Source organism: Vidua macroura, chromosome 8, assembly GCF_024509145.1.
Source record: "Vidua macroura isolate BioBank_ID:100142 chromosome 8, ASM2450914v1, whole genome shotgun sequence".
Taxonomy (NCBI): domain Eukaryota; kingdom Metazoa; phylum Chordata; class Aves; order Passeriformes; family Viduidae; genus Vidua; species Vidua macroura.
The window spans coordinates 14,372,416-14,395,817 of NC_071578.1; the positions used below are offsets into that span (position 1 = coordinate 14,372,416).

Consider the following 23,402-nt stretch of genomic DNA (forward strand, 5'->3'; position numbering starts at 1 on the left):
CTCCTCCTCCTTCTTCCATATTCACATGCTGAGGGGCTCAGAGACTGGCAGTGTGCCTGCCAGGCAGGCAAGGTACACAGCACCACAGGCAGCCTTCTGGAGGTGCAACCTCCCTCCCACCCAGCTCACCCAAAGCAGGATCCTCCCAATTGCCTTCCCTACAGACCTGCTCCTTGTTCCTGTCACCTCAGCACAGCTGGCAGAGCATCTGTCACACGACTGGGGACACAAGCATCATAACGTCACCCTAGGACAGCATCTTACTCCACAGCTCACCCCAGCAGCAGGAACTAAGTGTCCCAAGCCTGCCTGGCTGCTTGTACAGCCTTTCCATACCAGTCCGAGGCCCCATATCCACCCAAACTCTCCTGTCACACCTCATGGCAGGCACAACGGAGCCCCAGCACCCTGCTCTTGCACCCCTGTCACCTTGGGGTGACAGAGCCAGTTCTCCCCACACATGCACTCTCGGATAGCAATGCCCTTGCCCAGCAAGGAGACACAGACACAGGTTAAGTGCTGTATGTGTGAGGAAGGTTTCAGCACGGCACTAGCGCTGAGCGGGTTGGAAGAGACGCTGCTCATGCCAGCAGGCTCAGACAGCAAGCCCTGGTGGCATACCCACCTGAATTAGGTGCATACCTTTAGGGGCACAGGCACCTACATGCAAGGCCTCCAGAGCTACACACTTCTTCTGCTCTGTGTGCACACCCCTACTGTTACAGTTTGCTACTAATCCAAAGACTGTCACTGTTCCCAGGTTTCTGTTCTGTGTAGTAGATAATACATAATGGTTTAGACCCACAGTTTTCCTATGCAAGTATGTGTTGGGAAGCACCTAGAAACTGTTATACAACATTGAAATATTTCCAGGAGGACCCTCTGCAGTTGGTATGACTGCTACTTTGTCAGACATCTAAGCAATTTCTTGGCCTGTGCCCCACCCCCCTCCCCAAAAAGCCTCCAAACAAATCCCAGAGCTGAATCCGTTTCCTCTATTTAGAGGCTCCACTAAGCTTTTTCCTAGGATTCCCATTTTCTCTACTTCTTTTTCTTTAAAAATATATAAATAGTCACATTGTCATATGAGACAAGTAGACTGACTCTTATGGGTAAAAAACAGATGTTTCCCAATCTTCTCTAACAAAGTAATATTTTATATATGGGTCTTCAATGGATTTATAGCCAATGAAGGGATGTTACTACATTAGCTCATGGAGGGGGTGGGTGATAAAAACTGGAAAGGAAGAGCCAGACAAGGAAAAAAGAAGCTATCCAGAGCGCTGCAATTGGAGAAGCATGACAAATGGGCAGCACAGTTTTAGAGGGCTTCGACAGCAAGGCAGATTGCCTGGCTGGGAGTGATTGTCCACAGCTGGAGCATCGCAGAGACCATCTGGTATTTCTTAAACATGCTTTCCCCAGGTGATCCAATTCTTGGAGTGCCCCAGCAAAGAGAAGAAAAAAAGGCCTGTGAGTCTCAGTCCCATTTCCAGAGTTCCCCTAATTAGTTAATAGAATTATATTTGAACGGTTTAAGTTTCTCCTACAAAACCTTTGTTTTTGCCACCTTTTCAGCAGAGGAAAAAAAGAAAATTTAAACTCACGGAGGTTTTCGCTTCTTTAAGAAAATCCATGATCGTGTCTCTTGGCACAGCAATCCAATATAAAACTTAATGAAGTGAAGAGAGATCCAAAATTTCTTTTGAACACCTTGTAACCTCACTTTTCCCCCACCACTTTTCGCTGCACAAAGCAGGCATATCCAGAGCTTCTCACGTTACTCTCCAACCCCTGTGTATCCATCCCCAGCATGAGCCTCTGAAAAAGCAGAACATGGACTGCATGGGGGACTTCAGGACTCAAGGGGCTCTTACTTAGAGGATTTTGACCCTTTCTTAACTTGGAAAAAGTGTTGAAGAGTTTAATTAACTGTGCATGCCACACCGTCCCATCCTTGCAACAAGGAGGGCTGGCAGAGAAGCAGTGCAACAATATTTGCTGCTGTCCTTGTGATCCCCATAAGACAGCCCTTTCCAGAGCCAGGAGCACTGGGAACCAGCTAATGAAGAAAAGAGCAAGTGAAAGCGGTAAATAATAAATGAACGGACAGATGGAAAAAGGGTTAGAGCGAGCAACCGGAGAAGAAGCCTCGGGAAGCAAACTGCGTTCCCAGCAGCAGGCAGTGCCCCCTCCGAGCAGTGCGGGGCAGGAGCCAGGGTCCAGCCACAGGGATTATCCCCGCCAAGCCGGGCTCACCAGCCGCGCCTTTCCCCTCTCCTCCCTGTTTTTCTCCAGCAGTTTTCTCAGCCACAAAGCTTCTGGCTGTCAGATGGGTCCTGCACACCACAGTCCCACAGCCTGGATCCCGGGCTGCAAGCTCCTCAGCAGCATGCAAATACCACCCGGTATTTTCCACAGGGAGCAAACACACGGGAATGGCGGCTGACACGAACGATACTCCTACAACTGCAGCAAAATGAGTTGCTATGTCACAATTTGCCAGAGAAGTTTGTAAAAATGCTGAGAACCCACCAGGCACAGTTTCCTGCTCTGTCCACATAGGCATCTACCTTCTCCGAGTCTGTATTTGAGCAAAGCTACTGGGATCATAATCCCAGTCAAAAATACATACACAAGATGCTTCAATATCTCCAGGCTGAAAAAAAAAATCTAATTAAGTTATTGGGAAGAATATACTGGACAAAAGAAACCAAAGGAATACTTAAAGGGGATTTGGGTTGGGTTTTGTTGTTGTTGTTGTTGTTATGTTTTGTTTTGTTTTGTTTTGTTTTGTTTTGTTTTGTTTTGTTTTGTTTTGTTTTTGTTTTGTTTTGCTTTGCTTTTAGGTGATGGCTAAAGTCAGCATATTCCACCACCATGCTGGAAGGGGATTTTGGCAGGAAACCCATCCTTATGCAGTGGTAGAGCTAGCAATAACAGAAGATAATATAACCCATGATTGTAATGCCAAAGAAATAGCAACCAACTGCAAATTACAAAGTATAGAAAAATAATACAGTATTTTAAAAGCATGATGAAAAAATTCATGCCTTGCTGAGTTATGAGTGGAAATTTAAATATAGAGAAAAGAAGGGAAATGAACAGACATAGCTGTGCTATTTTGTGCACATGGTAAAATTATCAGTGTAACTACAAAAATATACATAAAGGCACCCTGTATTTATGAAAAAATATGATGATGAATTAATCATAAGAGGATTATATACATCACCATTTACTGATGACCAAGACATAAATTAGATCACATCTGCTTTAGATAAACACTATTAAATCACCCACCCCGGATAATTTGCACCTCCAAGTGCACTAAGGAGATCTCTGACCCATTGATGCTAAGTTTTAATAAATCTTGGAATGCCAAGTAATTCTAGAAGGGTAGGTGAGCCCTAACCCCATGCTGGTGCTTTGGCAGGACTTGATGACCTAAGGACCAACAGCCAGTCAGGCTGACAGCAGAACTTGACAGAGTAATTAAAAGATAATATGAGAATCTACCAACAATTCATTATATTCATGTCTCAGCTAATTACCAGCCAGCATATGTTGTACAGAATCAAGTCCTGTCTAACGGGTGTTACAGCTTCATTTAAGAACTTGCATTAATAAAAGTAATTTGGTATAAGTAGATGGACTGAAGTGGTTAATGAGACAAAAACCTATCCATTGTTTGTTTCCCATGCTACAGGACACAGTTTTTACCAATCATTCAGATAAATACAAGATCCTTAGAGGCAGCTTGCAGATAGCACAAATGAAGGTTAGTAAATAATGAACAAAACAGCCTTCATTTATCCTGTGATCCCATTTGTATGGCTAAATGGCCACCATCCAACCAAGGGTGCTTTAATTCAGCCAAGCACAAGATAATACACGTACAGGAAAACAATACAGGGCTTGTGCCTCCAGGATGGACAAGTCTGTCCTGCATGGCCACAGGACCAAGGAGCAGGTATGACAGGACTTTGGCAAAGTGAAGCTTGAGGAGCCAAATATATTCAGCTTTTGAAGGAAAAATCCACAAGGTTTGACTGCTGCATGTGGGCATTACGTTAATGTGGGAGGAGAAGGGCTTTCTAACCTGGTGGCTAGAGGCAAAGCAAGCTCCAGGGGTTGAAAGTCAGAGTTAAGCATGGTGCTGGCAAAGAGAAAAAGTAACATTAGCGCAGCTGAGGATGAGAAACATCACACAGAAGCTCTGGATGATCTTGGGGCCCAGCATAAAAGCAGGGGGTGAAACTCAGTAGTACAAAAGGCAGGTATAAAGACCACTGTGTAATGTAAGACTGGAAGGAGCCCAGACACTGGCACACTGGGGGTCTGCTTTAGGCTACAAAATCAGGGAGATCGGAAGCATAGGCTTATTGGGAGCATCTGAAACACAGAACCTGCTGGTAATTAGGGACCTTTAACTGCCCACACATTTGCTGGGAAAGGAAGACATCAGACACTGCCTTGCTTCAACTTCCTGGAATGCACCAACAAAAAAAAAAAATTGAGAAAGAAGCGACAGGAGCAAAACTAGGAAGGAGTCTCCTTGAGGCTTCATTCTCACCAACAGCAAAAACTGGGGAAAGCCATGAAGGTGGAAAACACCACAGGCAGGGAAGCCCAAAACGAGTGTTCGTAGTTGTTTGAAAAAGAATGGGAAATAGTGGCAGAATAAAAATAGTGCGTTGTAAGGACAGAGGCTTCAGTAATCTGAGAGGGCTGGCAAGTGAGATTTTGCTCCAAATGAAAAGAGAGTTTGGGAAAGACAGTGTTTTGTAAACACACAGCAAGATAAGGGAACAGATGTAAATTATCTTAACACAGGGGTACGATTAGGGTAATTCACAGACTCCTCCGTGGCTTGAAGCTTGCAGAGGAGAAATGGCAAGTCCATCAGGCTGATGTGGATGAGCACAAAGGAACAGCACCAGGAGAGAGGGACAGAGCGAAAGAGCCGAGTGCTCCACAGAAACTGCTCACTGCAGTGACTGCCAGCGGTAACCAGGAGACATTTGATAACTACATCGGTGGGAAGAGACAGACCAAAGAGTTCTGCACCTCCTGAGGAAGGAGAAAAGGTTAATAGATTGCTTTATGACACTGAACAAGCCACAAGCCCTTCCAAAGCTATTAGTGTGCGTCAGCCCTCCCCCTCTTCCACCAAAATCTGTTTTCTGTTAGGTTTATGTGTTTTCTTTATTCTCTACACAGCACCCAGAACTGGCTGGTTCTGGTAATGACATTACATATTATAATGTATGTACGACTGCTAATATTAAGATTCACAATTTATAAAATATCTTCTCTTGTGCGGCTAGTTGAATTGGGCAGTAAATTGAATTTAATAAATCCTGAACATGTCACAAGAAGCCGTATTTCCCACAGTTACAAAAACAATAACCAAATCAGATAATGAGAAAGCCAAAGTGTGGCTTAACAGACTAGAGGGTGTCACCTGAAAAAGAGATTCACCTTCATGACCTCTCTCACACACACACATGCTGTCAGCACAAAACGAGTTGTGAAACTTCTAATTAGGGTAAGAGAAGGCAGGGGATCCCAGGGGTTTGGCTCACAGCTGTCTCAGGAAGCACAGAGGTATAAATTGGGACAGAATTTCACAATAGTCAACAACTCACAGAGTTAAAGCAGGAATGCTTAATGCTTTTTTTGGTTCAGACTTCATGAAAAGAAGGATAACATTAGGACCACAAAGTTAATGCAATTAAAAGAATCAGAGTAGAAGGGTAATTTATAGTAGCACCTTAGCAGAATGAAAACTACAGAAGTCTGCTGTTTTAAAATAGGTGGAGGTCCGTCAGCAACTATCTGTAGGAATTCCTGGAAGATGAATGAGGTTCTAAAAGATCAGAAAAGGGCAAATATAGTGGCTATGTTCAACAGGCTGAAAAACCAAGGAAATTGCAGGCCAGCCAACATAACTTCAATTCCTGGAAAAATTTTGAAAGAAATCATCAAACAATCCATCTGCAAGGAAGGGCTGGAAGTAATAGCCCTGCCATGTGAAGGCAACCTGACTTCTCTTTGATAGAGCAACAAGGTCTCGTGAGTGAGATAGAGGCAACAGATGTTCTGTACCTTTACTTTCTCAAGGCTTTACCTCCAGCTTTGTGTAACATTTTAATTAGAAAATTAGGAAAATAGAGTCTAGATGAAATTCCACATGGGAAATGCACAGCTGGTTGGGAAATAGTACAAAAAATTGCAGGCATGAACAAGCAATATTGTATAAAAAAAAAATCCATGATTATACAGACAGAAGTGTCACACACCAGGTACATGAAATAACCCTGCTGCTTTTCTCAGTCAAGAAAGGCTACACCTACAATACTGGTCTCTTTTCAAGGCAATGCACTTAAAAAACATCCCAGACCCAGTGGAGAGAGCCCAAGGGACCCCAACAAAACACAGAGCCACAAAAAAATTGTAGAGAGTTGAAAAGGATCTCAAGATGAAGAATCAGCTACACATATGTCATTCAACTTGAAAATAAAATGGACATGAGAAAAGAGCAAATGAAAGGCAGTTGTTCAGTGCAGAAAACAAAAGTCTTCAGGGAAACATGATAACAAGCCTCAAATATGTAAAAGATTTCTGCAAAGAGAAAAGGAGTGCTGTAAGCTGTTCTGCGTGTCCACAGGGAGAGGACATGCCATCATGGGCTTAAACTGAAGCAAGAGATTTTAAAAATACCGACTCCATGATGATATAGCTAATTAGGCTCCAGAGCTGACTGCTGAGGGAGGGTACATCACTGCCATCACAGAAGGTTTAAAATAAGGATAAAGCCACATCATTTGAATCAGTCAACAGTTGTCCCCACAACCTGGGCAATGCTGGTGCCTGGCAGCTGAGCCCCAGCAGCCTGCAGGCTTTACATGGACATGCCCAGGAACACAATGTATTTCAGCTACAGCAAACACCCTCAGAAGGCTGTGTAGTAAAACAAACAGCCACTTTGTTTCAGAATGAGCTCATATAAACAACTGATAACGGCACAAAACCACTCAGTTACCCGAGATTGTTTTCCAAAATTTATTTTTCCCAGCACTATTCCATTGGATCTGATCCCAAGATCTCAGAAGACACCTGCAAACTATCCTCAAAAGGCTGGCACCTCTGCTGTCATTAACTGTGGGCTTGGTGCAGATAGTGATTTAATGAGATTACAGTTTTCCTGGTCCCTTCCTCCCAGGACAGCCTCCAGTGTTTCACAGCAGCTCTCTCCCCCTCTTTCCCTCAGGGATTGGTAACATTTTTGTGTTCCCTTTGCTGACAGGACTCCTCCACCAGTACCCCAGCTGTGCTATTCAAGGTGACAAGTTCTGGGTAACTATTTGCACTGTGGTTTTGGCTTTGAATGCTACTTTTTTTTTTTTTTTTTAAAGGTTTAAGCCTCCCAGAGTTTGACTGACTTTCCAAGTGTACCAGCTGGATACTGCCTCTTCCCAGACACCTTTCCCCAAGCAGAGACCAGGTACAGATTTGCCATGGAAAAGGCTAGAAGATGCCCTCTTGAGGTCCTTTCTAGATCTATTTTGTACAATGCTGTGGATAATGTGTGTGATGTAAGGGTCTGTGATGAACAGAAGGGCAGAGAGCTTGATCCAAAAGACACTCCCAGGCCTGTAACACAGCCCCAGGGCACACTCTCCTCGAAGGAAAGCTGGAGAGCCAGTGCAGTGCAGATCACCCCTGTGCAGCCCCCATAAAACAGCTATGATACATATCACTGCTGTGCAGACCACGGGACATTGAGGGTTCTGATCCCAAACAAGATGCCAAAAAGGCAAGGAAGCTGTGCTTACCTTTACTACAACCCTGTCAGGTACCATCTCACAAGGTGGCCCACCCTCCAGTCCCATGCAGTTAGGTGTAGCTGGGGGATAAAACCCATCTGAGGAAAATTCCAGCAAAATTAACCAGAGTGACCTTACTGCCTGGCAGCACAGGCACCAAAAGCACACCCAACCCCATGCCCTGCTTCCTACACACACCCTCTTGCACGGGCAGCCCCTGAGCCATGGTTCTCTCAGACCCAGCACTCCATGGGATGAGCCTCAGGCCTTACAAACATGTCCAGCTCAAGGGCCATTGTCTCCCAGAGCCACAGCATTCAGCAGGAACCACAAAACCACCAGGGAAGGTTCACAAGTGCAGGAAACCCACATGTCACAGGTGCTCAACCTGATCACTGTGATTCCCTGCCAAAGGACAAGTACACCTGGGGTTCTCACTGTCTAAAACCTATTTCTGTGGGACAGTATCTCACTAGCAAGCTCTCCACACAGACACTCTGCCCTCATCTCTGCTCTGTGCCTCCCACACACGTGTGTTCTGCAGTAGCCTCACATAAACTCTGCTGCCCTACCCTGCTTTGTTCCACTCGTGCCACATTGCACAACCCCCTTGTGAAAAGTGGGTGTGCGCTCTGTCACCACCACCACATACCCCCAAACCCCTTACCTTGGGCAAAGAGGGTCTCTGCATGGCTGCTAACATCTCCAAGAGTAGACTTTTCCAAGGAAAAACCTCACAGAGAGATCACAACTGCTGTTATGGCAGAGTTTAAGCTATCTAATTAGTGATGGGGTAGTGGGATGCCAGTGCAAAACAGCTGATTGCAGTGTTGGACACAGACAGTGAAATGCACTCTTCAGCAGCTCTCAGCTCTGTTCCTATCAGTTCCATCTGAGTTTAGTCCCTTCAAGTCTCTCTCAGTGCAAAGGGGAGTGACAAAACACCCTCAGCAGGGTGTGACCACACAGGGTCACCTGGGAACCTTACAAGCTGTGTGGGGAGGGTCTGCCCCCTTAATCACTGTGCTCTATATTACAGGATGGAGAGCTCCCACCACACACTTTCCAGTCTCCTCACTGGCTTCTCAGTGCAGATGTGGTGTGGCAGGACAGGCCAGAGAGCTCTCATCATTAGTCTCTTGATGCAGTGAAGTAATCTGTGCCACAGTTTCAGGCAGAAGGCACAGCAGAAAGTTGTTTCTCCATGTTTCAGAATGAGCAGTGGGGCACTATTTTGTTTCCTCTGGATGGGGAATCCTAAAGGGAAATTTATAGTCCATACTTGTTTCTTGGGAAGCCTCGGTTACACCTAACACATCATGTAAATACAGCAGGGGCCAGTTCTTCACGTGTCTACTGACCTGAACGGTTCCCTCTTCCACAGGCTTAACAGGCTTTACTGGAGATCAGTGCAGAAGCCTGTGGATGTCCAGTCTCTTAAACTACAAATGCAGTACACTGCCCCAGCCCAAACTGGCACCACAGGTGGAAGAATTTGGATTTAGTCTATTGAAGCCTGATGCTGCCCCACTCCCCACAAGCTCGCTCTAAAATCTGCATGCACGCTGTGTCTCCACTGCCCGAGGCAGTTCCTCACACCTCACCTGCTGCCAGCCCAATGTTGTGCTTTCCGGCCCCCCCACCTCCACCCGGTTCCAGGACTCCAGAATGATCTTCCTGTCTCCTGAACATTTCTTCTGAGGGCTGCAAAGGACGGGAGCCTGCTGTGACAATTGCAACTTCTAATGCCCAGCTGACACAAAACATAAAAAGAATCGCTGCTTGCTCTGTGAACGGTGGAGGAGCAAAGTGTTTCTAAGGAAAGATTCCTTCTCGTGCCTTGTCCCAGGGCGGGTTGAGCTCAGGGAGCTGGTTCCCAGAGGAGAGCAGGCAGTGCTGTGCTCTGCCCCCCCAGTCTACCACAGACTGACCTGGGAGCACGAGAGATGCTGATCTGTGAAACGAGATACCCATCTCTGAGCACCGCGGGGGAAACAGCAAAGATTAATAAACCTCAAAATATTTTACAGCATTTAAATAGCACGGTCACAGATCAAAGGCAATTGCTCATGTCAGGGAGACAGGCTCAGTAAGCCTGGAAAGATCACATACAGAAAGCAGAGGCAAGATGCAAGAGAAAGCCTGCAGACAGGAGCCGAGGAAGGCTCGACAAGAGAAACCAAAGTGGTCTAAGCCAGAGTCTCACATGTGTTCCTGGAGGAGTGAGAGCCAGAAAGACTGCCTGGTTTCACTCAGTCTCAGTTGTGTCTTAGCACAAAAACACACATTTCATTCTAAGACACCCTCTTACCTTGGAAGTACCTGCTGCTGTGAGCAGCTTAAATCCCAGTATAGCACAGCCCTGCCTGGTGCCTGAAATAAGGAACACCCTGGGAATTATGTGCAACTGGTGAATAGATTTGGGAAAGCCCTCTGATGCCACAGAGACTGCAGATTCATGCCCTGCACTCTCAGAGCTTTCATTCCTAAACCCATGAGGGTACTGCTTGAAAGTTTGTTGGCAGAATCCATTGCCCACACTTGCAGGCAGAGTGGGAGGCCTGAAAGTCTTTCAAATTGTTCATGTAACTATATTACCTGTGAGGAGGAGAAGGAAGGAGGGAATGGGACTTTTTATCCAGATCACTACAGTGGTAGTGGTAGTGATAAGGGAATAAAAATGCCACACTGTAGTATTTCTACTCTCAAGCTCTCCTAGAGGAGCTATCCCATCATAAAGCACTTCTATTCTCATATGACTTTGGGCAAGATAGTCCATTTACATTTTTGGGGTACAATTGAAGAACTAGCAGTAGTAGGAGCCCTCTCACACAGAGGTGTGGGGTTCAATACTGCTCCAGTCTGGGTTGGACACTGGAGGTCATCCGCAGTACGTGCTCCGTGTGAGGCCAAGTGATTCCTCAATACAGACCCCCAGGAGCAAACCCTGTTCCCAAGGCTCCCATGGATACTCCATCCCTGCCAACTCAGTCCTTCACTAAGGACTCCCTAAACCACATCTGCATTCTTGCTCCTGCACCTTGCCTCATGACCTGGGGACTCCCTATAGCACTGTACAAACCCACTGTGCAGAACAAAAAGAAGTCCTCAAGCAAACTCTGTCTGATTGAATTTTGAAGGTAAGAAATGTCCTTCTGCAACAGATGTACAACCCCCTCTACCCACCCCAAACACCAGATCCATCACAGAGAAGGGAAATATTTACACAAGTTAGTAGAGTTCCAGTTAAATATTATGCTTAGCTGTCTAGAGACCATGTTCTCAGACTATGTCTATGAAATAAAAGATTAAACTTCATAACAATTATGAAGTTGCTCTGCTCACATTCAAAGGGAGTTAAAGAACATTAAAATAGTTCTTTGGGTAATATTCTGGTGAAATTGCTCTCTCCACCCTGGAGAGTTAGAGCTAAAACCTTCTGAACTATCCTGTAAACACACTTGGAAAGGCTAAGAGCTAAACTGATAACCAGGTAGCACCTCTGCTCTGCAGGTTCTGTAAAAAATGTGAGCAATGCCAGAGAGCTTTTGAAGCAGCAAGGGAAGGAGGATAGGGGAGAGCAGCTTCACTTCTCGAGGGAAGTTTGTTTAGTGGAAAGTAAGCAAGTTGTCAGGGGAAAAGCTGACAATGTTGATTCCAGCAGTTGTACTGGGAATAAACAGCCAAGTGGATTACGTTACAGAGAATGAGAAACGGCTCTGAGGATCCCATTTAAATGCTGGGCCTTCAGGAATGATGCAATTCAGCTACATTCAGGGCCCCGATATCCAGTGACCCCCTGGGCTGAGCCTTTCCACAGTGCTGGTGTCACCATCCGACCTCCGTGGGGTCCCCGAGAGCTCCAACACAGCTGATGTCCCCAGGAGAGGCAGAGCTCACTGGTGAGGATGCAGACCCACGCTGGCTTCAAGGCAGGGGCTGGGCACTGAAACAGGGGGGGCAGCAGAGTGGGGGAGGTTGTGCAGGACTGGTTTGCCTCTCCCAGCCCAGCAGTAGGGGAGGGCCACCATGGGTTCTGCCATCTCCTCCCCAGACAGAGCACAGGGCCCTCTCTCCTGTAAAAGTAAGATGCCTGCCTGCCTTTCACAGGAAAGGGACCTGTCAAGAGGAGAAGGGGATCTCATTTAATTTATTAGTCTCCTCCTCCTTCCCATCATCTGTGGCTCATCCAGCTGTAGTGATAACAAGAAGAGATATGAGAGGACCCTCTTGGCTGCTGGGATACCATCCTTCTGCCCACTCACTGCCTGAAGACATCAGTCCTTTACAAGCACCATTAAATGTGTATCCAAAATGTGGCAGTCTCCTCCATCGAGATTCTATTCCCAGGATAATACAAACAGTTGCCAGAAAAAGAGTATCCTCTCATCTCTGTCTAGGCCATTATCCCTTTATATTTGCTCTTTAATATTTACTGGGTTCACACAAAGTGCATGCTCTGGAAAGAAAAAAAATCAGCTGCAGCTTAAAGGACTCCAAATTTAGTAATTGCTGCAGCCCCATCGACGTGAACAGTTAGCAGGGAGATTTCTCCAGCACTTCACATGCCGTGGTATTCTGCTTAGGTCAGACTGTAGAAAATGTTCTGTTCAGGGGCACCAAATCTGGAGTGTTTGCATAGGTGCCAGCTGCAGAGGCCTTATGAGTCCACACCTCCAGTTCCTGCCGGTCCTTTCCCTCCCAATACCCAGTAACCTTGGTAGGAAACAGAGGCAGCCAGATAGATGCTGATTCATACAGAGGTGAGGAACCCGAGGGTTTTAACACACCTGTGAGTTAGCAAGAACTAGACCCAGCTCCTGGTTCCAGAGCCGGTCTTGCAGCCTTACCTGTTAGTGTGAGGTTGCTGTATGTGTTTGAAAACTGCTCCTTTAACAAAACCAAGTGCATCTGAGCTGCCTTTTCCCTCTGTAGCTCCAACATTATGTCAGGATGCTGGGCGATCTTACAGCCTTTCTGCTTATCCAGGGCAATGTCGCTGCGAACAATGTCTACAGCAAAAGGGAAAGAAAAGAGGGAGATGGCCAAACCTCAGCTTTCGTTTTCGCCAGATGCTTGGATCAGCTCCAGCCCGTATGACAGTCACACAATCATCACTCGGCAAGAGCAACCCAACAAAAGGATCCAAACCCCTTGGATCCACCTAGCAAATGACCCTCCCCAGCCCAGGTCTCTTTTTCTCCCACACAAAGCTCAAGTTGTATGCTCACAGAACCTACATCCTTTCACAGAACCTACCACAGACCCTTCCATCCTCTACCTGCCTAGCTGTTGCTCTCTTACTATGCTGACCCCTCCCTTGCAGGAGAGTGAAAAAGTCTCCCAACATTTATCTGACAACCCTGTTACATGTGTATTTGACACTAAATAATGAGAAAAGACGAAATCCCATTCCAGTAACCCCTGGCTTCCACTTAACCTTGCCTGACAAAGAGGTGATGAAGAAGGCTTGTTCTCACCTTGTTTATCCTCACTGCAGCTATCACAGGTCAGCATGGCCTGTGAACAAGTGGCCTGTGACTCTTTGAACAAATGTCTGTATCCTTCTAATGCCTGACATTCAGGAGGCAGAAGGATTATTTAACAATTGTTTTCTCTTCATATGAGCATTTTCTAAGCCATATTATGGAACAAGAATATTATATTCCCTACCCTAGAACTACTCACCTGCTGGGGAAAGGGAATGACGGAGTAGCAAGGCAGAACAAAAATCAAGTAAGATCTGTCAGTCTAACCAGAAGGTGAGTGCTGCAAAGTAGTCCTTGCTAGGTCCCTTATGAGTTTAATAAACTCTGCAACATGTTCAGATCCACAGGCACCAGATGCTGTGTCTATTTCTCACAAAACCTCAGGCGGCCAGCTCTGATAAGCAAGGATTGAAGTTGGAATTCTTCCACCACATTGCATAAGCACACTTTGCCTCACAAGGCTGATCTTTGCTTGGTTCAATTCTCATCTAGCTAGAAGCTGCTGAAGAAGCTTGTTGTCAGAAGAGAGTCACACCTTGCTCCATACACACTCTCCAGCTCCTTTATTGTTATGCACATTGAGAAACACCAAAGTTGCTTCCAAAAGTCATGCTCCTGTTTCTCAGGTTCAGCAAACTTAGGTTCAAAGCTCTACTATATCTTGGGCTGGCAGGGAACTGCCTCCAAACATGTGGTGGAGGACTGGAAGCCACATTATCTTCCTGTCTCTGAGCCTCATCCTAGAGTTACAACACTTTCTTGTCCAGGCTGTGTTCTACCTCTTTTCTGTGTAGTTTGGGATGAGTAGAGCTTCTCTAAAGGCTGTCTAAACAGACTGCTCAGAACAGCAGTGTCATTGAAGTACCCGTGGTCTGTAGTTAGCCATGTGAGTTCTCTCCTCCACCCACAGCTAGCATACTCAGGAGTGGATACTGGGCAGCAACCAGATACCATGAAAATATGGTCCAATATTTCTACATCCAGCACAAGGGCATCAGTGAGATGGAGCAAGAGGAAGGACTAATGTTCCTCTGCAGCTAACGAGCATGGACCCCCCAGCTGTGTTCTTTAGTGCACATTCTCTTGGATAGGCACTAAGTAAGACTAGGGCCCACCCAACCTTTGCCCAGCTAATGAATGATAAAATCCTGAACCTCTGTTGTGTGAAATATTTGGGAAGTAAAGATTAAGAAACACAACCCTACATCTGTCCCACATGAGAAAGGGCTGCTGGAGTCACCTAGAGCCCATGACCTTCCTGGGTGATGGATTTCCCTTCCTACAGAACAGAAGGCAAGAGTTGTACACCCCCCACCCCCAAGGAAAAATGAAGTCAAACACATCAACGAGGCCCTGAAGGAGGAGAATACTGAGAGGCAGACAGGTTTGAAACTAGATGGTCAATATGCTGTCTGCAATTCTCTTTAAACTGCTGTAAGGGTGTCCAGGCTGGGTCAAAACAAGTTTGTTTCCTAAAAGGAATGGATGACTTCTAAAACCTAAACCAGGGCAAATGTGGACCCATGTGGAGGAACCATGGGCCCAGGACCAGGGTCAGGGGCCAGCACCTTGGAGGGTGCAGGGGACCATGGCAGTGAAATCCGTCTTTGGGGACCACAGGGATGGCTCTGCATGCACTGACAGCAGGGCCTGGGGACAGAGGGCAGGCCCAGGAATGAAGAGCAGGAGGGGTGTTTTGATAAAGCTGCTGTGACAGGGATTACCACCAGGATGTCAAGTCACATGCAGACAAATCTCTGGAAGAGTGTGGGGAAGGCAGTCAGGGCACAGAAGTCAGAGCACTCTCTGACAGTTATCTTCATGGGGTTCTCTGAGAGCTGCCCCTGCAGACACTCAGGAAGCAGAGACAAGACATGCAAGGTCCTGACTTCTCAGATTGGTGAGGGACCCAAGAAACTTGTCCAAGACCTAAAGATGGAGGTGGACCCCACAGTCATTATAACTCCAGCTTAAACTGTGGGCAGATGTCTGGGACATGGAGCTCACCAAGGAACTCAGTGCCTGGTCCTTCCTACTCCACCGGGCTGTGCTCAGTGCAGGGAAGGAGGCAAAGGCACCTCTGCACCACTCTGCTGAACCAGCAGCACTGAGGGAAGAGGGGTGGCAGACCACGGCTTCTGAAGGCTATGGGGAATTCTCAGCAAGAGCAACCCGAGGGACACAGACAGCAAGGAGTTCACAGCTTTCAAATCTTAAAAGGAAGAGACAGAAAAAAGACCGATGCATGGAAGCCAAGAAGAAGGACGGTACCCAGGAGGCTCCGGGCAGGGCAGCTCCAAGTGGGCAGGAGAAGGGGAAGAAGGGCACTCACGGCCTTCCTGAGCCTCGAGTAAGAAAAAAAAAAAAAAAAAAAGGCGATAAACTGCTCAGCAGAACACGGGACCGAGCAGCTCCTGCCAGGAGTGCGAAAGAAGAACTCCAGATGTGAGTGAGAGCCCCAGAGGATGCCAAATGTTTTCGAAAGACGGCCGGCCGGGAGCCGTGCCCCCGGCGGGCCGGGTCAGTACCCTGGCCAGCTCAGGCTGCCCCGCGGCCGCACGGCCGGACCCCGGCGGGCGCGGCGCTCCGGGGCGGCGGGCGCGGGTCCCGCGGCGGCGGCGGCGGCAGCAGCGCGGTGCCGGGCCCGGCAGCGCCGAGCGGAATGGCGGGAGCACACCCGTGTGGCGGCCAGGTGAGCTGCGGCTGCCGCAGGCACCGCCGCACCGACCGGCAATCCCGGCCCCGGGAGCGCCCGCCTCGGGACGGCCTCGGGCCCCGCGCCCGTCACACCCCGCCGGGAGCGGCGGAGGAGCCGCGATCCCGCAGGAGCTCTCCCTCCCCTCGCCAGGCTGCGGGGCCGGGGCGGAGGACGCTGTTTTGCGGAGGCCGGTGTGTCTCCGAGCGCCCGCACACATCCCTGGCCCGCCTCGGGATATCTCCTGCGACTTCGCGCACGCCGCCCATGGAGGTCACCGAGACTACCAAGGAAATGCTGAAGAACAAGTTAGAAAACCCCCTTCAGGAGAGGCACGATCGCAGCATTCCCGGGCATCCCAGGACTAGCTGAGCCCTACCAGTCCCTTCCTGTGAGTCACCTGCACCAAGGGGTTTCAGTGACCATTTCCCACAGGGCAGAGAAGTTCCAAGCTGTGAGACCTCGAGGATGGCGCACAGCAGGCAGAGACAGCTCCCAGCCAGAGCCGGGTTTCCCTTGCACAGAGTGAGCATCTCTAGCCGAGAATTTACACATTGTCAGTGTGGTCTATGTGCAGGTGACATTCCTATGGCTCATGCCACCATCTGCCCATAGGCAATTCCATTCCAGGAGCTGCCGGAGTCATGGAGCAGACATAGACTACTGCAGCTGAGCACCTGGAAGATGGGAGGAGGAAGGACAGGGCAGAGGGATGTGGTTATTGCCAGAGGGAGGTGTGACAGAAGGGTAAAGAGGAGAAGTAACTCATCTTTCTGTGTCTGTGTGTGTGAAAGCCAGCACTGCCCACAGCGATCACCGCTCCAGCAAAAGCAAGAGTGACACTGCCATGGCACCAGAACAAGCTGAGTTTAGCCATCCTCCTCAGGGGACTGTTTGCTTCAGATTTCCAGTCTTGAAAAGTGAATTCAAAAGGGAAAAAAACCCTCACTTTCATTCTAACAAAACCTGAACTAAAAACTGGAATATTAAAAAATTATGTTAATACCAAAATTAAATAGATATTTAATGAGTGACTAGGCAAAAGTCTTACAATTTTCACATTGTCAAACTTGTAAAATACCTAGTTTTTAAATCAACAGATTTAAAATGCTTTTAAAAACAGATTTGTATTCCAGAATTGTTATAAAATGCCCAGTGATTGTGAAATTGGGAACACAACTTTTATTTAGAAAGACAGAAGATTTCTCAAGCCACAAACTGCATCCTCATCATGTTTGTCTTTAATGGGCAAATTTTTGACACATTAGTATCATTCCTTTATTTTAGCTGGGAAAAATTCTCTGACAATGAGTTCCAGAAGTTATTTCCCACCATATTAAAAAAAAAGTCATATTTGTTCATTTTATATGTAATAATTCCACTGGATGCTCCCTATTTCTTTTGTCATGAAAACAAGGAAATAATCATTCCCAAATTGTCTTCTCTGTGTGACACCGAGCTCATAGCATTTGTCATAGTCTCTGTCATTTTTTTCCAAGATGAAAAATCTCTAAGACTGAAAGATATTACTTTGATCACTTCCACCATCCTGCTCCTTACATATATATTCTTTACACTGATTAGTGTGTCAGCACCTAGTCTACTTATAGCATAAGATTGCTCTCAGTGATTGTTTCCAATTATTTTCTAATATCCCTATCATTAGATCCATTTTTTACTTACCTAAATGTATTCAGAGACCAAATCATAATAAATTCAGAACATTTTCCCTGAATGCCAGCTGCTAATTTAGAATGGATAGTTGTGTACAAAAAGTCACGTCTTACCCTGTGCATGTAGTTTTGCATTAATCACTTTTAATTCATACAAAGTAGATGTAGCATGGAAAGAAATGTGAAACTAACAAAAATATGCAATTTTAAAATAGAATTGAGGATGCTTATTATAAAGAATTAAATACATAACCACAGAAATCTCTTTATCTCACCACTACACAAGCAAATAGCTAACAAATCAGAAGTTAATTGCTTGATTGCACCTTTTCCTGAAGTTATTAAAGCACTTTTCATGCATGATTATAGCAGAACAGTTTTTATTTTCAAAAGAAAAGTTGAGATAAACAGGCAATCTTTGGAAGTATCTCCTGCTCAGGCTGTATCTCCCTTACCTTGTGTAACGTGATTTCTACAACCTGTTTTTTTTTTAATTTTTAATTTCTAAGGAAACAACTAAGCCCTGGGACTCTTTATAGAGGCAGAGCAGGTTGTAGCTCCTTTCCTGCAGTTGTGGTGCCTGGGAACTTGGGGGCAAGAGGCTGCCTCAGAGCTCTGCTGAGGCGCAGAGCAGCCCCAGGTCTGGCAAATCCCAGAAGTCCAAAGGACATCAGAGCATCTTCCCATCTTGGGGACTGAGTTCTTGCTATGCCTGAAATGCTACAGCCCTCTCTAAGGGGCTGTGCTTGAAACACTTGGAGGGTGAAAAAAACAACTATTTCCTCTTCAAGCTCTGAAAGGACAGATGTCTAAACTGTCAAGAGACACAAAGCATACAGAAAAGGGGCCCTGGGTGACTAGAAACAGAAGATGATTCCTTGAATAAAGGAAAATTCGTTTGTTTGTTTTTACCAGGACAACAGGATGGTTCTCCATTCAGAAACATCTACTGCAGTTTTATGAGCTGGCAGAGCCAAAGGGATGCTCCCAGACACATGGCAACAACGTTCCCTTTCTCTGGCCCAGGTATCCTCATACCCCATGAGCATCCTCATAATCCTGCTCACTGAATTCACAGTAAAGCTGTTGCTTTTTTTTTTTTTTTTTTTTTTTTAACTTGAGATAATTTTCTGCTGGCTCAGCAGAGGATCAGAAATGTGCCAGAGCCAGCACAAGGGAAGCAGCAGAAGAACAGTGCACAGATCATAAGGAAAGCAAGGGGACCAACCCTTCTGATGGCAAAGAAACACGAAGTGAAATTTCCTGCCTTCAGGACACAGATTTGAAGGATTTAATCTGACCAAGACTGAGACTGCTGCACTCTCATCTGCCTTCAGTGCAGGCTTTCCTCTGCCAGCACTGTCCTCTACACCTCTGCCTGGTCACACAGCATTGGTCAATTTGGCAGCTGAGCAGGCTGAAGTGCAATCACATCTCCACCATCAAGTTTTGGTCAGCTGAGATCCCTGACTCACCACGGAAACTCAGGCTCCAGGCATGGAGGAGGGCAGGAATATGCCAGAAGGGGCTGAAGAGTGGGAACAGCAGCCCTAGCTGGGGTCAGCTCCAGCCCCTGTGTAACCACATAAACGAATCCTCATTTAACATATCCTCGGGTCATTATTATCTTCCTTTCCACTCAGGGATGTTCTAACAGCATGGCATCCTAGAAGACACTTGTGCAGTATGGATTGAGCAAAAGTGAAAATATGTTCCCACTGCCAGACAAATTTTGAGGCTTAGATGCAGTGTTGGGTACCTGAGGATGCCTGAAGGATGCCTGAAAGAATACACAGAATGCCAGCATTACACAGCATGATGTGAAATTTCCCACACTATACTGCAAAATCCCCTGACTAGTATGGAAGGCTTAACAAGCGTGTCTTTGTCATTTTCTTTGTTGTAATTGGACATTTTTCCAGATACCTGGTATCCCATTAAAAAAAAAAAAAAAAAAAAAAAAAAAAAAAAAGGTGATAAAATAGAAGGAAGCAAGTTACCAGCAATTAAAAGAGTATTTTTGAAATGTGTTGTCCGTACACACTTCGGCTGAGAAACTTCTTTGATGCACTACCTATAGCATGTAAATGTAGTCCCCTTCCCCTCTCCCTGCCATGGCCCACACAGGGACACACAAAGTGTCCTTTGGTCTCTTCTCAGCCATGAAAAGGCTACAAAACTCTACAAAAGGCTGGGGTACAGGAGTGAGAAGCTGCGCACTTGGGCCAACACATCTCTAAGGACTCCAGCTTGAGTAACTCCTCTTTCTCCACTGCACTCTTCCTTGGCTGCACAGGGGAAGCTGTAGCAATGTCTGTGCCACCCAGGTTGTCCAAAGCTGCCTCTGTGGCTTTAGGGTGAGAGGCAGTTGAGGATCACCCTGCAGATGAGGAGGCTCCACATTAGCTCACTAAACTCACACTGGAGCACCAGCAAGGAGCTTCCAAAATGGGCTCCAGGTTCAGGCACTGAGATAGCACCTGCAGCATCCCTTGCTGAAACAAGACCAGGACTCCACACACATGTAACACTCCAACACCAGGCTCTAGGACAGCAGGCAAGTCAGGTTTCAACAAACTCAGCTTCAGAAAAGGTTTTGTACCAACAACAACCCAAGACTTTGCTCCAAAGAGGAGCTGCTCAAGCCTGTTTTCCTGGAGACCAGTGTTTCTTGTTGTCTCATTCCTCAGACCCAACTAGTCCCTGGCTCATGTGAGGCAGTTGAAACGACAGGCTGAACAGATTGCTTGTTAGGAAAAACCCAACAGCAAAAGGAGAAGCAGACCTACTACATAGACTGAGCATGAAACTTTACATCTTGGTACCTGCCCTGGAATCAGACATGTGCAGAGAAACACATCTCCAGATAACAAAACACGACACTGAGCATAGCTGGGGAAGAAAAACTAACTCAGCAGGGCACATACAGAGAAACACCATTTAAGGGAGGGAAAAGTCTCTCAGGCTAAAAATGTTACACCTCTTGATCATAAAATGTCAAAAAGTCTCTGGCACAGCCCCACCTCCTGGTACCACAGAGTCTGACATACATCAAACTGGGTTTCTGTTTCTAACACACCTCAGGCTGGCCAATGCCTTATCCAAATAGGGTGGACTCCAGGACTGACCATCCAAAGTCGGGGCTGCATGGGATGGAAGCCACCTGGCATGCAACATAGGTGGGGTGTTAATATAACACACTGGATGACCTAATATTTAACAAAGTCCAGGAGGTACCTAGAGCCATGCTACCATAACAGAGACTGCACGCCCTGTGGCTCACCGAGAGCATCTACCATAGGCATCCACTTTCAGGAGCTGCCCTGTCAGGTACTGACAAATCTGCCAGCAAGTGATGAAATTGCTGTGCCAGTTTTATACGCTGTGCTAAAGGAAATTGCCACGTGCACCCTCTTCATGGGCATCCCAGGCAGTAACCTGGGAGCATGCACTTTATTACCTTTGCTGCCCAAACATGACCGGTTTACACTGGGGTGAGGCTGTTCACACATACAAAGGAAAAATACCATACACCCCTGGTAACACACAATACTTCCAGGTCTGTGTTTCCAGGAATAATCTGAACAAGAAATTAGTTACTCTGAAACCTAAAGGAGACACCTTATTTCAGCAAAACTAAGTACATTTTAGATACAAGTGGAAAACAACTACTACTACCCTAGGAGAGTACTCACACTCTCTGTGAAAGAAAGAAGTGGGGAAAAAACGGGTTGGTGAGCCCAAAGGCAGGCCTAGGTAAAAGTAATTTCTAGAAGGTGGAGGTGTACATAGTTGGGACCATTTGAAAGGGAATAAAATATATTTTTAAGTGCAGAGGAAGAGTAAGGCTAATCTCTGAGGACATCTGATAGTCAGGAAGGAAGAGCACCACAGAGACAGAAAAAAACATCCAAGGGAACAGTGAGGAATACTTGGTCTGAAAAGCACCAGGGTGGCAGAGGGGGATTTACAGGATGAAGATCCCTGTACAGAGATACAGAGATACATTCCAACTCTAGCAAGCGTGGTCACAGGGCCCATGAAGGATGATACAAAGCTGTCCTGTTGCCCTTGCTGCCTCCCATCTGAATGCCTGAGAGGGCCACACCAGGAGGCCTGTGAGCACACAGTGGGGTGCAGCTGCCTGTGATGTGAACACCACTCACAGTCACTCACTTGTAACTGCAGTTCTCTGAGCAATCTTGCACACGAGCCCTTCACCTCTCAGTCCTGCACTCTGTGAGCTGCTGCAGCTTAGAGGAACATAAGAAGTGCCCTTCCCTCCCGCTCTGTGCACAGGCCACAGGAGAACACAAGGCAGGGGAGCACCTGTGGGGACTGCAAAGAGAGCCCAGGCTCTTTGGGCACAGGCCTGGAGTCTGTGTGCACCCACAGGCAGAAATGCAAAAAGAAAAACACTCAAAGCAGAAAACAGCCAGTCACTTGTCACGTCACTAAAAAATCACTAGGGTGCTGCATAGGACTTTAAAATTCACTGATTTCTCTGTTAAATGTTTTCTGACTATTTTAACTAATCAAGCCCCTCAACATCTTCCCCACTCCCATGCCATTATAAGAAATTTCAGAAAATAGGTGATCCCATTAAAACATATAAAAGCCCATGGACATGGAAAAATATTTCAACCAGCCCAGACAGCTTGGGGAGAAGGAAGGGTACCTAGCAGGATGCTTGTTGGCTTCCCCCATGCTCAGGTGCTGATTGCCATCAGTTTTTGTGCTGTCTGTTGAAGCTGTAAGTCCTCAGCAGCAAGAGCAAACTGCATGTCCTGATTCCAAGCAGGTCCTGGGTGAGCCACATATGAGGGAACAAAAATGGAACCAGGGCTCCAAATGGAGAAGGTGGCTGCTCATGCCCAGGACAGCAGGGCAAAAAGCTGTGATGGCATCAGGATTTCATTTTGGAGAACTGGATCCCTCTAGTGAAGTACTTAGTGCAGCCTCAGCACAAAAGGATGTGAGCTACTAGCAACTCTAGCTCTTATCCAAATAGGGTGAAACTCCCTGACCCTGGAGTTTGCACACAGATCTTAAGAACAAATACGAGAGCTTTGCTTCCAGGCAGGAAATCCCTTTTACCACACCTTTCTGATTTACACCAATGCTTGATACACACCACATGTGTCTTCCCCTTCCTTCACCCACATTCACAATGGTCCTGTTCCATATTTAAGTGATGAAAAGTTAAGACCTGTGGTTACAACTTCTATGAAAAGCTTCATTTTGAAGGCTGCTACATTTCAATTTTATTGCCATGAGGAAAACTGAAAAAAAAAAGCCAAAATATTTCAGTCCTTCCTTAACATGAAAGCTGTTGTGAAGACATTTAATAAGTAACTGTAAGTTCTCTCCTGCAAGTTGTTGAAATGTGGAAGGTGGGAAAATTTATTCTTACAAATGTTTTGTATGAGTCCCATCCACAACTTTATGCACGACACTTAATTTCCACTGTACAAGGTGTCTGTGGCAAGTTTGGTCAGCATTTTTTCCTGAAGTGCATCTCAGCAGGCAAAGCTTACAACAAACCCTTTGACTGATATTTGTTACAAGAAGAAAAACAAGGAATAACATTGGGATTGCCCCAGCTAGGAGAGCAAGTGAAAGATGGAGCACAAAAACTTACCCACCTGCCTGCGTGTGGGAATAGAAGGACATTCATCTCAGAGATGTAACGTAGGGAAACAGCAGGAGTGAG

At 46.5% G+C, this 23,402-nt stretch overlaps 1 protein-coding gene across 2 annotated transcripts in view; it reads right to left on the reverse strand.

Moving 5' to 3' along the window:
* Window positions 1–23,402, reverse strand: part of HPSE2 (heparanase 2 (inactive)) — a 107,327-nt gene that overhangs the window by 81,439 nt on the left and 2,486 nt on the right. Inside the window, exon 3 of one of the 2 annotated variants that reach the window (XM_053983704.1) lies at window positions 12,683–12,844. The exons of the other annotated variant lie outside the window; for it this stretch is intronic. Within the exon in view, the coding sequence (XP_053839679.1) occupies window positions 12,683–12,844 (162 nt within the window). The remainder of the gene's footprint in view (window positions 1–12,682; window positions 12,845–23,402) is intronic. 2 annotated transcript variants of the gene reach the window in all.